The sequence below is a fragment of the Mytilus edulis genome, chromosome 12 (assembly GCF_963676685.1).
Source record: "Mytilus edulis chromosome 12, xbMytEdul2.2, whole genome shotgun sequence".
NCBI classification, from domain to species: Eukaryota; Metazoa; Mollusca; class Bivalvia; order Mytilida; family Mytilidae; genus Mytilus; species Mytilus edulis.
Window position 1 is genome coordinate 20,909,073 of NC_092355.1, and position 16,114 is coordinate 20,925,186.

The 16,114-nt window shown below is 30.3% G+C and overlaps 1 protein-coding gene across 18 annotated transcripts in view; it reads right to left on the reverse strand.

Moving 5' to 3' along the window:
• Positions 1-16,114, reverse strand: part of LOC139497999 (dyslexia-associated protein KIAA0319-like protein) — a 60,834-nt gene that overhangs the window by 34,963 nt on the left and 9,757 nt on the right. For 4 of the 18 annotated variants that reach the window (XM_071286266.1, XM_071286267.1, XM_071286268.1 and 1 more), the window contains exons 3-12: positions 13,326-13,646; positions 12,235-12,417; positions 7,559-7,717; positions 6,026-6,205; positions 5,191-5,382; positions 4,348-4,536; positions 2,500-2,528; positions 1,344-1,404; positions 523-621; positions 36-136 (exon numbers count right to left, since the gene is read on the reverse strand). In XM_071286266.1, the coding sequence (XP_071142367.1) occupies positions 36-136; positions 523-621; positions 1,344-1,404; positions 2,500-2,528; positions 4,348-4,536; positions 5,191-5,382; positions 6,026-6,205; positions 7,559-7,717; positions 12,235-12,417; positions 13,326-13,646 (1,514 nt within the window). The remainder of the gene's footprint in view (positions 1-35; positions 137-522; positions 622-1,343; positions 1,405-2,499; positions 2,529-4,347; positions 4,537-5,190; positions 5,383-6,025; positions 6,206-7,558; positions 7,718-12,234; positions 12,418-13,325; positions 13,647-16,114) is intronic. The other 14 variants (XM_071286271.1, XM_071286273.1, XM_071286275.1 and 11 more) reach the window with 7 other exon arrangements.

The following is a 16,114-nucleotide window of genomic DNA, read 5'->3' on the forward strand; positions in this document are numbered from 1 at the left end:
CAAAAGAAATATTGAATCCGCAGAATATATCTTACCTTTGACAATTTGAGCGTGTCTGTGTTTTTGCCCACCATTGTACCAATTTCTCCTCCTTCAGGCATGGATGTGATAGACCACTCATAATCAAATTTCTTCTCTACAAATATATAACGAAATGGTGAGTTCTGTCATAATTTTTCAAGTATCGACGTAATTCTTATTTATTTAGTGTTCATGTAGCAAATAATGTTGATTATCAGAATATACAAATACAAAAATCTATAAAATGTCACACACAAAATTATTTATCAATGTATTCTGCTTTTAACCTCACCAATTTAATGTCTTGTTCTTGGGAATAGCTGCTCCTATTTTTCAATCTGATGTTTTGTGGACTTTTGATTATCTTATGTTATATTTGTCTTGTTATTTATTTTAGCTGTATTACTGCTTTTATTTGTGTTTTTTTTTTATTTTCTCATTTTTTCTCTTACTGTTTTCTATTATATAATTAATAGTCCTGAATAAATTATCTCCCTTTACCTTCTTCATCTTTACTGATGACATAAGCATTTAATGTGACTTCGTTTATAGGTAGCTGTATAACTTTATCTTTTCCTGCAGACACTGTTAATGGTGTAACTGAAAGAAAAATAGTTTCTCATTTATAACATTTGACCTCATACGCAATAACCTTTGCACCTTAAATGGGAAAAGGATTTTCTGTGTGTAATGTTTTGAATGTTCTTTTTTTACCATGCATTTAGAGACTTGTTTAACTGCATAATTAGAATATTCTTTAATCAAACTGTAAATATTTTTCACCAATTAAACTTCTTATTACAAATTGTATCGGTCACCATAGTTATTGGTTTCATGGCCATTATGGACATTAAATTCCACTGATTTGTAAAGTAAAGTACTGAAAATATGACTTAAACAAGAATGTGTGTACATAGGACAGCATGGCTGGCTCACACATAAACTAAGTTTCAACCAAAAATTCATGTTAAAGAATAAATCATATCAAATATGTAGTGCATATTGAAAAACTTGTAGCAGGTTTTTTTAAAGTGTGCACCACATTTTTATTTTATTTTATATTACAGTTATTTCTTATAATTTAATAAAAATCATGTCTATGAGCTGATAGAAAAACACATTAAGCCAATCAGAAGAGGTGTTACATCCAAAAATTAAATTATATGATGTTAGACCAAAGTTTTAACCTAATACAGGATGAACCTTCAAACAATCAGACATATAGACTGAAGAACATTTTACCCCTACAGACATGAGGTATAAAATATGAAATCTGAAAAACCTAATTAAAATGTCTTTCAGACAAGCAGATAAATTATTACCTTTTATAGTAGTGGTTGGTGCAGTGGTGGTAGTAGTTGTTGGAGAATTTGTTGATTTATTCTGAAATAGAAATAATGGATCAATGTAACTATAACTTCAAATACAGACAAACTACTTAATTACAAAAGTCCTAACATTTACATGTATAGATAAAAGATCTAAGATACAAGAAATTTAACAACTGGTTAAAATACCAAATCTCTATACAGTGTACAACAAAAGCTAAACGATCACAAATAGTTATAATCAATAAATGGGGAATGTGTCCATGGGACACAGATGATGTCACTGCTTGCATATCATATAAAGTTATAAAGGAACAAAACTGAAGAACATTAATCAAAGTGCTTTTAAGCACTGAAGGGGAAAGATTGTTTTAATATTCAACATTGCATTGTATAAAGCATTGGTTGTAGTTAATTCAACTACAATCAGGACAAAGGAAGATAACTCCAATTTAAAAAAATTCTGTTAACAATTACATCATTGATATTTTTAGAACAGATAAAAGATTCCTATTTTTCTATTTATAAAGGGGTATAACTATAGAACAGTTGAAGTGACACCACCAAAATTCAACTTGATCTATATTTTGTGGTCATAAGCATTGTGTATAAGTTTATTAACATTGGGTTGAGGCAAATTTTTTCATTTAAAATGAGGCATAACTCTAGAACGGTAAAAGTGATGCCACCAAAATTAAATTAAAACTTGAACTGCAATTTTTGTATAAGTGTCATAATATTTGGTTGAAGCAAACTAAAGTTAGAGAATGAAAACCAATAATGGGACGTATGTCTGTACGTACACATAGACTATTTATGCTGTAATTATAACCAACTAAGATAACCTTAAGGTGGTACCTAACACTACAGGGAGATAACTCTGTAAAATCAGCAGAACGTTTAAATGACGTTGTGTTCTTAAGGGAATATTAAGATTCTCAATGATCAAAATAAGTGTTTTTCTAACTGCTATGTAACCAGTGTAATTTTTCTGATTAAACAGTTGGTTCAATTTTTTTAATTTTTTTATATTTTTGTCAAAGGGTCAAAGTTAATACTTTGTTAAAATTTTAAGAAAATTAAACGAGCCAAATTAATTTTAGTTAAGGTGTTAGGTACCACCTTAAGTAATTAGGTTAATTCCACCTACCCTCTTGGAGGCTGTGATATCTAAATCACCTGAAACACAAACAAATGTAAATTATTAATGCCTACCAAACAGAAGTATTGAATATGTTGAATGTTCATGATGTTAGAGAATTCATTGCAAATATTATTTATTTAAATTATCCATTTTTTGGTCTTATAAACATGATAAATATTTACTTTCTCTCTTAAAACAATAAAGTAACAATAAGTTAACAAAACAAAATTACAATAGGATCAACATGTAACATAAGCAAATAAAATTCATCAATAAGTACAATTTATTGCAATATTATGTAAGTGAATAAAAAGACATGTTAAATCAGAATATTCCACCACCAAGCACATGCTAAGGCATAAATATAATTTATTAGGAACATAACATTACAATGCTCTTTATTATGGTCTGGAAATAATACGGAAGTCAAAATTGATTTTTTTTTATGAACATCACTGAAAAAATATTATTGATATTGAAAACATATATCTTTCTTTGAAAGGTTTAAATGCTAAGGCATAAATATAATCTATTAGGAGCATATAACGTAACAATGCTCTTTATTATGGTCTGGAAATCAAATTTTTTATGAACAACAATGAAAAGATATTATTGATATTGAAAACATATATATCTTTCTTTGAAAGGTTTAAATGCTAAGGCATAAATATAATCTATTAGGAACATAACATTACAATGCTCCTTATAATGGTCTGGAAATCATACTGATGTCAAAATTGGTTTTTTTTATGAACAACAATGAAAAGATATTATTGATATTGAAAACATATATCTTTCTTTGAAAGGTTTAAATGCTAAGGCATAAAAATAATCTATTAGGAGCATATAACGTAACAATGCTCTTTATTATGGTCTGGAAATCAAATTTTTTATGAACAACACTGAAAAGATATTATTGATATTGAAGGCATATTTTTCTTTGAAAAGTTAAAACGTTTGTAAATATAAGTTCCTGTAAATGTTGTAAAATATTTAAACCTTTGAATTAAACTAACTCTTGGTAAATTGCTTTTCTTTCATTTAACAGTGTTCCTAAAAATATTAAAACCTGGAAACATGATCAGCAGCAAGGCAATTACATAGATATAAAGCAACTACAGATAACTACCAAAGAAATCCTCAATACAAAATAGTAGAGAATGTCCTATAAATCTAAATAATCTGAAATGATTATTTAGGTTTCGACCATTGCATCCTGAGGCTGAGTGACCTACATTTCTGTAATCAAAACAGTTAAATTGAGGCTTGCTAAGAGTAAAGATATTTAAAATAAAATGAAATTGTCGAAAGAAGTTTAATATTGTATTGCGCGAGATTTTGGTGGTTACGAATCTGGCTCTAAATAGACTTTACTGCAAAGACCAGGCGGTTGCCTATTATTGTTTGAAACACTTCCCTTCTGTTCTTTTAATTAAAACTTTAATGGATAGATAATATGGTCATTTGATGTGTTTGAGCTTTTGACTTTGTCATTTAATAAGGGACTTTCCGTTTTTTTTTAATTTTCATCAGTGTCAGGTATTTTTTGTTATTGTTTCTTTTCCCTGGAGCAGAGTTGTCTGGTTTGAAATAATAGCGCATCTTCTAATATCTATATAGGGATATTATAAATAGATAATCAATTAGTCTGGAAAAATTTAATCAGCTTAAGATTAGAGGAACAATCAGACTAATCATCAGGTTTGGAGGGTATCTATGCATAGCCTAAAGTTTATATATATACGGACAACTACAAGAAATATGCTACATCTATGAGGGTAAATATTGAATTGTTAAGTATTTGTAATCAAAAGGAAAGGCTAATAAAATATATGCAACCAATTTTTTTTATACCTATCGAGACATTAACACATGTGTAATTGTCCCCACGTTCAAAGCCATCAATACAGATACAGACTCCCATTCTGCTATGTGAGTTATCAGGGATAAAACATTCCTCATTAGAGTCACATTGATCGTGTAGACCATATTCACATTGAGTTCGATTATTATCGGGTATGAAACTTGCATCTGTTGTGTTGTCTGAAATTTGAATTGCCAATCTCAATTTCTTTATTACAAGTGTTTTAAGTTTATCTTATAACATTTCTTTTCTCTTAATCTCATATTTTCTTTTATTCTATTTACTGATAGGAATTCAATTCTCTTGAGAGAAAAAAAAAAAAAAATCTTACATAATTTTCTTGAAAAATCAGTCATCTGTTGACCCATTTTCTTACAAGAGGTCAGTTCTATCATTAGATAATTTTGATATGACTTATTCAGTCTCATCCCGAATGATAAAGACCCGAAAACGTGTTGTAAATTAAGAAAGTTAAATTAAAATTCCTAATTAGGGTTTTTAATAGCTACCCAAACAATCAAACTGAAATAGACCACTTGTAAGAACAACTGAATTGTAAAAATAAATCGCATTTTAGTCTAAATTGACAAAATTGCAGTAATAAATTCACACAATAATTTCTGAATTAACAGTAAATGACCTCTGTTGTAAGTTATTCAAACGTATGAACTGTTAAATAAGCAGGCAAAAAATAACATGTTAGTTAACTCTCAACTGTTGATATTTACAAGCAATGTAAAAATAACATTGATAGTTTATTGTCGGATAAACCACTTTGTTGATCTTCATTTAAGTAATAAACTTTCAACAGTATTTTTAAACACAATGTATACCTAAGCCAAACGAAGAATCAACACATGTGTAATTCTGATTGCGTTCGTAGCCATGGATACAGACACAGATGCCTGTACGACTATGAGAAGTTTCAGGAATAAAACATTCCTCATTTGAGTCACACTGATTACGTAAGCCATATTCACAATGGGTTGATTTATGACTCTCTTTGCTGGCTTCTGTTGTTGTTACTGAAATTTTCAAAGTTTGATTTCTTTAACTTCTATCTTACAATCAAAATTTACTTTTATTACTTTTCAGTTTTTTAAGTCAAATCGTTACCACTTAGATCTATCATTTTACAATGTTTTTCTCACTAATAAATGTTTTGGTTTCATCTACGAAAATTCACATTATAGTTATACAAAAATTATCAATACGAATGTTGAACTAACATAACTATGTTTACCATATCAAAGTGAAATAATAAATAGACATCAAAAACTGATACATATAATAGTTTATGTTACTTCAACATGTTTACATATGTGCAAGATAGGAAACAAATAAAATGTCCATGTGTCTACAAGAAATTTACATTTAAAACATTTGAAAATTTGAATAAAAGTGGTTGGGGTACAGAAAGGACGCATTCACCTATACATGACAACATCATATAGAAACATATATATATTTGTAATCATCAAGAAAGTATGCATATGTGCACTAAATTTCAAATTTGTAACAGAACATATGTGAGATCAGAATCTTTAGCAGAAGAAACATATTTGTAATGAAACTAAGTACAAATGTACTGACTAAAAAGTATGAACATGAGTAATGACAGCTAGGTCAATACATATCTATTATCACACTGTTTTTTTTTATATTTACCTATAGAAACACATTTATTATTGCTATCAAACTGGTACCCTTTTTCACACCTACAGATACCAGTTCTACTGTGCGAGTGCTTAGGAATATAGCACTCTTGGTGATGGTCACATTGGCGATGAAGTCCATATTCACAATGACGTACTTTAGACTTGTGATGGTTATGCACAGGCGATGATGCTGAAATGGTTTGGTTAGGGAAGGTAGATTCAAAAGCCATGCAAAATATACTGAATATTGTGATGTATAGTCTAATATACTTATCAGTAAATAACAGACACATTAATTTGTAGAACTGTAAACCAACTGATTTTCAAGGATTTTTTTACAGATTCAGACTTTTTATTTTATTTTTTACAATTTTCTTTCATTTTAAAGGAGGTCTATATTTGTCATGTTTGTGACATTTTATATTTGCTTGAAAGTAACATTATCAATTTTAGTATCAACCATACCAATTAAGGTGGTACCTAACACCTGAACTAAAACTAATTTGGCTCGTTTAATTTTCTTAAAATTTTGACAAAGTATTTTCTTTGACCCTTTGACAAAAATATAAAAAAATCAAAAAAATTGAACCAACCGTTTAATCAGAAAAATTACACTGGTTATATATATTAGTTTGACAAACACTTATTTTGATCATTGAGAAGCTTAATATTCCCTTAAGAACACAACGTCATTAAAACGTTCTGCTGATTTTACAGAGTTATCTCCCTGTAGTGTTAGGTACCACCTTAAGTATTTTAAAATATAGCCAAAAACATTTTAAAATCACAATAAACAGTTATATGCCATCACAGGTGAAACAATAAACCTAATCATTTACTAATCAGACCTACTGTGGATTCATTATTTTTCGTGGGTACCAAATTTCGTGGATTGAGGAAAACTTGCATTTTCGTGGATAATTAATTTCGTTGTTTTGGAAAAGTCTGCATACATTTCTTTAGAAAATTTGCAATTCATTGTACATTTAAATTCGTGGTTCCCCAGTACCCACAACATCCACGAAAAAATTGGTATCCAACGAATATAAATGAATCCACAGTATACCAACTCAATTACCAAAAGACGATCTACTCTTTCATTTTTTTAAGTATCATTTTGACATTATTTGTTTATGGGTAAAGTTAACACATGCATATTTTTAATAAACACCACAGCAAACTGCTGTACAGATGCATTCCAAGAAAAAAAACATTTTCATGCAAATATAGCATTCTTATTCATAAACAATGGTTAGAAACAAAAATCTATGGTATTAAACCAATTTACTTCAAATAACAAATTCCAAAACTAAAGTCAAATAAAGGTTAAGAATACGTTCTGGAAAAAGTCTTGAAACATAAAAATAAATTTTCCCACCACATAGTTACTACAAGTCACATCAAATACAACCACAAAGATGAGGGAGGAATACAATTTGGTTAATTCTCAGTAAACCTGAGCACAACACAGTATCAAGCATGTCTGGTCACACAAATTATTACAATATTGTCAAATTAAAAAAAAAAATGACCTAAAACTTACTTGGAATGACTGAAGTACAAACTCCTTCGTCATTTTTCTCGTACCCTTTGTTACACACACAGATGCCTAGGTGTGGACTCAGGTTACTGGGTGTGTAACACTCCTCATGGTCCCCACACTCAGACTTGGAGGGATCACATATCTTATTAGTCTTCTTCTCTGAAAAATACAAGTATTCATCTTTTACTTAAATTACTTTATAAACAAGCATTCTGTGAGTATTGCATGGCAATATATAGTCCCCTAACTATATAACAAATATTAAGTCAATATCTTTAAGCATGACGAAATAAAATGTTGAAAACTGATTATTTAAATAAATTTTGTAAGTCCAAGGACCATAACTGCACAAAATCATCAGACCGGAACACAATCCTAACTTGATCTGTAGCTTGTCATGATAACAGTATGTACCATTTTGCAAATCAACATCTTCAATCATGACAAAGAAATTGCGGAAAACTGATTATTTCAGTAAATTTTGTAAGTCCCACCCTACTGAAAATTTAATTGGGATTCCATTGGGATTCCATTGAGATTTCAGAGGAATTCAGTGGAATTCCACTGGTGCCATTGGAATTCCACTGGCATTCATTGGAATCATGAATTACAATGGAATTCCACTGTAAAAAAATATGCATCTTCTGGAATCTCAACAAGAATTCCAATGAAATTCCGAAACAATGAAATTCCAATGGAAGAACAAGTAAATTTCTGCATGATCATAATTTTATTTTTCTAGTGGAATTTCCACAAAATAATTGCAACTAAAAAAAATCATTCTGGTTATAAATTCAAATGTTCCTGGTAGTAACAAACTACCTACTGGCTACAATTTTTTATCAAAAAACTGCTGCAAAATTGTCCTTTACATGTAATTTCATTGGTTGGTTTGCTGCTAGGTTTCTGTCTTATTGATGTTAACCCATTTCCTACTTTCCTATTTTTTACACATAAAAACAAATCCAACAGTGCTAAGTAAGAATCATATATTAGACTAGCTAACAAGAAATACTTCAATATTTATTGGGCAAGTAAATTATTTTCCGGACAAGTAAAATTTTAGGTTTCACTTGCCCGGGGACAAGTGCTCACAACAATTATTTCCACACCACTGTTACTTCAATACATGTGATACACGATGTGTTTACAAATGTACATGTAGTGTAATCTTAAGTAATAAAGCAAAATTATGTCCATGAAAAAATATTTCCTTTTCATTTAACAACAGAAATTAGCTCAGATCCTTTTTCTTTTTTTTATACTACGCCAGAAGAGTGTTACATTTTGAGTCATACAAAATTTGGGACTAACTTAGAAGTTTTGTAACTTACTTTGTCTTTGAGCTGGAGATGTTTCTCAAGTTTCGTTTTTACAATCATGACAATGGTAAACTTAATTTCTTTCTTCTAAAGATGTAATTTCTGATTGTCTCTCCGAGTTCAAACATGTGCCTTTCTTAACTATCATACGGCACATAGAGGAACTTGGAAAAAAGCACAGATTAATGACAATTCATTCATTCCCAAACATTGCAGACCGGTGTCAATAATTATCATCATTAATGAAATACGTTTACCTATTGTAAAACGCTTCAATGACTTTGACAAAAGATTGCAATGCAGACAAATGATTACAAGTGACTGGGAATAGAAAAAACGTCATAATTACGTCAGCAAAATGGTGTTTTTGACGCTAATAATACAAATGAAGATGGTTGATGTGAAGTAAAATAGCTGTCAAATAAAGCAGATTTGTTATCAGATAAGTAAATCATATATATTTTGATTATTTTTTTTTGCTGAATAACTATTTGTTGAAGCATTATAATAATTATTGATAATTATAATAAATATGAAACACCAGAAAGTAGCCTTTACATTTTAAAGTGTTGGTTTAATGGTGGTTTAATGATTTCCATTCAGGAATAACTGATAGATTTGTACAATATATTTTATTTCAAGGTTAACGTAATTCATGCTTCAGCCATTCTTATGATTGTGTGTGGGTAAATTAAAAGGGGGAAAGGGAGGGGGGGGGGTACATTATTTGAAATGTCATGAAAAGGCTGAATTAATATTCATGTTATTAATCTTTATACTCGATTCATTGTATTGATATTTTAATAAAAACAACATTTATCAAATTAAATTATTACCTGTTAGAAACTGTTTAATCTTGATCGGTGTTTATTTAAAACAAATATCAAGGACTTTTGATTCTTTGTGGTGTGATTTTTGATTTTGCAGGGGGAAACTCAGATGCATTTATTGATTAAAAGATCTGTTCAACTGTGAAGAATTTCAAGCAGAACAACTTCACCAAGATGTTATTTAGCATTTCTAGTTGGAAGTCCTGATACAGCAATTTTAATTACAGACAGGAAGAGAAGTTTACTTATGATAATAACACAAAAATAAAAAATGAAAATTCAAGAAAATCCTTTTTAATAATTGCATGAACTTTAGATGAACAATTCATGAACTTCAAGTGGACAAACAATGTTCATGAATTAAATTACTGATGAACAGTTCATGAACACAGTAGTTCATGTGTTCATGAATGATTCATAAACTGGTATGGTTCATGGACAAATTCATGAATCATTCATGAACAGGACATGAACTACAAATGGACAAGCGTGTTTTTGTTCATGAACTTTAATGAAATTTGGTCGGGATTTTCTTTGGACTTTCTTAGGATTTCATTGGGATACCAATGGATTTCCACTGGAATCTCGGTGTAAAACCACAGTAGATTCCACTGAAAAAACAGTGGAATCTGCTGTGGTTTTACACCGAGATTCCAGTGGAAATCCATTGGTATCCCAATGAAATCTGCTGTGGTTTTACACCGAGATTCTAGTGGAAATCCATTGGTATCCCAATGAAATCCTAAGAAAGTCCAAAGAAAATCCCGACCAAATTTCCCAATGTGAATCCAGTGGAAATTGCAGTGGATTTCCACTGGAACTTCCACTGGAAATCCCAATTAAATTTTCAGTAGGGCAAGACCATAACTCTGCACAAAATCATCAGACAAGAACAAAATTTAGACTCTATAACTTGTCATGATAAAACAATACACCAAATATCAAGTAAATATCCTTCAGCATGAAGAAAAAAGTGTGGAAAACTGATTTGCCAGACGGACGGATGGACGGACAGACAGAAAAACATGTGACTTCTGACCTGAACAACAGGGCAAATGTGCCCTCCTATAATAATTTATCATTCATAAGAATCTTTCAACAGGGGTTTTACGCCACTCCAAGTCCCCAAGCTTTCATTTGATACTAAAGCCACCCAAATATTTTGTTTAAAATATGTAATACTTTCTTGTATGTTCTGTCTAACAAGGCCCAAATTAGTGGCTCTATACGCCTAGAACAGACATTTTCATATGCAAATATAGGAAACCAATTTTTTAATCTTTTATTAAAAGTATTTATCTATCATGTCTATCATTCTATAACAATTATTAAAAATATATTTTTTTCCCCATTGATTTAAATTAACACAGCAACATATGTGACAATAAAGATTAAATTGAAATGATTTAACCGAGTTATATTACATTGAACCTAGTGACAATGTATTGATAAGACAGACTGTTGCCTTTGGTTTAAATCAATGAAATTTGTTACTTAAATTAAATGTTGAGGAATAAATTATAGATCACTTTTATTCAATTTGAAAATGATAAAATAAGCAAAAATAATGATACATTTAACAACACCATACTCAGTGAATCTAGGGTAATTTATTACCGAAATTGAACCATTCCAAAATATTGTATTTCAACAGCTTGTGATTGTTTTAAAAACTATAGTATCGTAAATTGGGAAATGTTGGCGTCAGGATATTTTAGCGGTTTTCTCTCAAAAAGCATGTGTTTTATTTTGGTGCTTTGTTGATATTGTAATTACCAACCTATGTCCTAATCAGCAATAGCTTGGCATATTTATGACATATGTGAATAAAAATTCATGTTGTGTTTTCTTAATAATTTCTGAAAATTGACAATTAATTAATCATTGTATAGTAATATTGTCAAATTACATCAGGTATTTATTTACAAATTTAACTATGTATAGAATAGTAGTTAATCTATGGAAGATATGATTACATAAGATGTCTTCCCTAACGATTAACATAACGATATTGTTGTACAGGTACACGATTTTGGCGATTAAAATTTTAGTGTTTGATTTATTTTTGTGTGTTTAATTTTGGAGGCACCAAATACACCAAAATAAAACTACAACCAAAATAACCCAATAAACGGTAATAAGAAACAAAGCTGGTCAACAGTTCAACTGTTTCTGTTGTGGATAGTTGTCTCATTGGCAATCATACCACATCTTCTTTTTTATATTGGAAGTTTGTATACTGTGCATTCATTTATTTTCATGGGTATCAATTTTCATGGACTGAGGAAAACTTTTCTTTGAGTTTATTATCATTTGTCAATTGAGTGTGAGAAATATATGGAAAACATGACTCTTAACCTATGTATGATTCTTTAAGTTGGCAGTACTAAGACTGTCTAGTAATCAAACAAAATAGACTCAATAAAATTGAGAATGGAAATGTGGAATGTGTCAAAGAGACAACAACCCAACCATAGAGCAGACAACAGCGGAAGGTCACCAATGGTTCTTCAAGCATTTTTACCTTGAACACATATTTTCTGGTCTTCGTCAAACTTGTATCCTTTGATACAGACACATTCCGTTTCGTAGGACGAGGCTGTAGCTTTTAACCTACACACTTCATGTTCCTCACAACCTGACTTCTCACTTAGTATGTTACAAGATCCCTCACGCTGAGCAGGGGTACTACCTCCCTGGGAATAAACTAAAAAAACCAAATGAAAGTATATTTAATAATTATTTCCAATAAACATGATAAATTTAATTTTGAAAACTGATTAGAAAAGGTAAAGAAAAAGGTTAATTTTCTGTGAAAAGGATGCAGGGATTGCTTCATTTGGTCTTATGAAGTCTTACAGAAAGAATCATTCTACCATATTATATTTAGATGTTTATTTTTGTTTAAATAATATATTTGCATTGTAGTTATGATAATGGGTCAAGAAAATTTACAAACAATATATATATATATATTTTATTCAGTTTAAAAAAAAAAGGAAATACAGTACTTATGAGTTTAAATTTTTTTAGTATTTTGCTTAATGTACTACAGATATAGTTTAAGACATCCATCTATGTTTAAAATGGCTGTTGTCCTGCCTACAAGACATATCAATACTGCAATTTATTTAAAACACAAAGATTGAAAGTACCAAAGTAACGTTTGAAATTTAATTCTTTAATACATGTCTGATATTCAGTGGTTGTCATTTGTAGGTGTGGTTCATAATTGTTTCTCTTTTCTCATTTTTTTATACAGATTGTTGGTTTTCCATTTGAATGTTTTACACTAGTCATTTTTGGGGCCCTTTATAGCTTGCTGTTCGGTGTGAGCCAAGGCTCCTTGTTCAAGAACGTACTTTGACCTATAATGGTTTTCTTTTACAAATTGTGACTTTGATGGAGAATCTCATTGGCAATCATATCTCATCTTCTTAAATCTACCGCAGTGGCGGATCCAGAGGGGGGGTTCCGGGGGTGCGCACCCCCCCCTTTATTTTGGCCGATCAATGCATTTGAATCGGGACATATGTTTTGCACCCCCCCTTTGCCCTGGGCTAGCACCCCCCCCTTTCAAAAATTCCTGCATCCGCCACTGTACCGTCTACTTACCAACATCTCGAACATTTACAAAGTAAGTTTTATTTGTAGCTGCGTCTTTTGGACCTGGATCACATGATCCTGAGTACGTTTTATTACATTGTATCAGATAACATGTGACTGAATCTATTTTTGGATTATGAAAGAAGAAGACAGCATCACAGTTGTCCTGGTTACAGCAGCTTAGTATACAGGTTGAAAGTTTGGTCGCTTTCGTGTCTTTTGAAAAGTTCCCTGCTTGAAATTGTCCTACTGGTAAGGCACCTTGGTGTAACGCTGAGGTTAGTTCTTCTGTACTGGTATCCTTACGACAAATATCAACACTGAGAACACCTGAAATAGAAAGGGGATCAGTTATAAAAGAAAATTTCAAGGTCAAATGCAAACAAAATTGATTTATAAAATACTAAAGAATTATCTTTTGTGAAGACAGTAGACACGGACCGTGTGAGGGCTGTATATAGCCAGTCAAGGTCAATAAAATCTTCCATCATCATTTGTCAAGTTAAAAAGACCCCATACTTCATATTATTATCTAATTCTTCATTGCTTCTTGTGTCATATATTTTATTACGTGGGGGAGGGGGGCTAGGTATTTATAAGAGAAATACTTTGCAATTGCAATTACATGAGTAAATGTTGAATTGATTTTAAGAATAGTCATTTTAATATAGAATAAACTTGTATAGGCTTATTGTTAATTAGGCTGTACAATGATAACTTCTACTACATTTGGGCTCTATTCATGCTGGTAGAGAGTTGACAAACATACCTTTTTTTCTTATTTTTGTATGAATTTTTTTGGAAACTTCAGTCAAATTTTCTCTGAGAGCTTTTTCCCCATCAAAATATTCATTAACAAACTTATTATTGCTGAAATTTATAATCATACAAGTACTTTTTATTGATTAATCATCAATTCTGGATTCATACCATACTTTGTACAAATTTCTCACTCAAGTTTTATTATATGAAGAAATTGACACATGAAATAAAGCAATAAAGATATGGGACTACATTTGCTTCAATTTTTATTTCCTTTGCCTATGTATAACATTTTTTGTAAGTCACAAACCACTTATCTACATGATCTATAGCCATGATAGCCAATAATACCATCTGATGGTTAAAAGTAATAAATTTTGTCTGATTGACTATCTATTAAGTAATATTAATTCTGCCGATTTCTAATGACACAATTCAGTCCACTATCGCAACTATTGATCCATTACAGTTTTTATCAATGAAGCTCATTGTTTCCAGACTGTCAGCTACAATCATAAAATAAATTGGTATTCGCATGTTATCCTTTTATGCCCCAAAGGCCAAAGCAAGAAAATATATGAGTTTTGTTTTTGTCCAATATTTTCTTTTTTTTAAGTAAAAATACAGAAGAAATAGATAAAACTAATTGAGTAAAATAATCCAAATTTCACAACACCCCTCTCAAAACATACCACTCTTCTTTATAAATAATTGTTGCATGCATTACTCCACATCATCACAAATAAGGTTGTAATGGCTAAATTTCAAATTATATATATGTTCAACATAGTCAACAAAATGCAGTTTGAAAAAATCAAATTTATTAAGTGTCAAAACTTATACATCATGTAAATATAAAATTTGATCTTTTATTTATACTTTATTGCAAGGCCATTAGCTTTTAAGCAGAAAGCACAATTATTTTCTTATTATTACCTGTACACATAGAATTCATCACCAAGAAAACGTGACAAATAATAAACTTTTTCTAAATCTAAAAAGGAGTTGTCATTATATAATATTGATAATACATGTACTGCGGTGTTTATATTTATCACAGGTAAGATAATTGATCGTTATTGTGGGGAAAAAAATAAAAACAAGAATGTGTCCCTATGGTACATGGATGCCCCATCCGCACTATCATTTTCTATGTTCATTGGACCGTTAAAATGGGGTAAAAAATCTAATTTGGCATTAAAATTTGAAAGATCATATTATAGGGAACATTTGTACAAAGTTTCAAGTTGATTGGACTTCAACTCCATCAAAAACTAACTGAAGCTGGACAGATGGACGAACAAACGGAAGTACGAACAGAGGAACGGACAAACAGACTAGAAAACATAATGCCCATAAATGGGGCATAAAAATTAAAGAAGATAATAGTCTCAATAAAGGGCTTTTTGGCTGGATGCTATTTCTAAAGATAGACATTTTACTAATATCTAAATGGAGCTCAAACACTCTAACTTCATTTATATTCTAATATTATGATTCATAATGGAATATGAAACCAAAATCAAAATCGTTTTTATTCATTTTGTCTGCATCAAAAACAAATAAAGGTTTAGTGTTACATCTAAAACCAGAACGATTGCATAATAGAAGTGGTATCTTGTTTAATTACTACACTTCTAAGAGCATGAAGAGTGTCATCGATTCAAATGATTTCATAGAAAGAACTAATTGTTTTACGGCTGTTAAATGTCATTATTGTTGTTACTTTTGTTTATGTCACAAGTATAATGTTACTTATATTGACAAATAAAGATTATTATTATTAAAGAAACTCAAATTTCACCAGTCTGAGTCTAGACCAGAAATAATTTGCTTCCTTTTAATGTGATCTGTTTCTATGATATAAAATAGAAAAATCTTAGGTGTATGTGTTTGCCATAGACTTAGTAAACAATGAATAAAACTATATTTGTAACTACTCTATAAATGTTGAGAAAAAACACCTGAAAATTTAAATTGAAATGCATTATAATTTTCAATTTCCTTAAAATATGAAACCAGACTGTAGCTTTCAG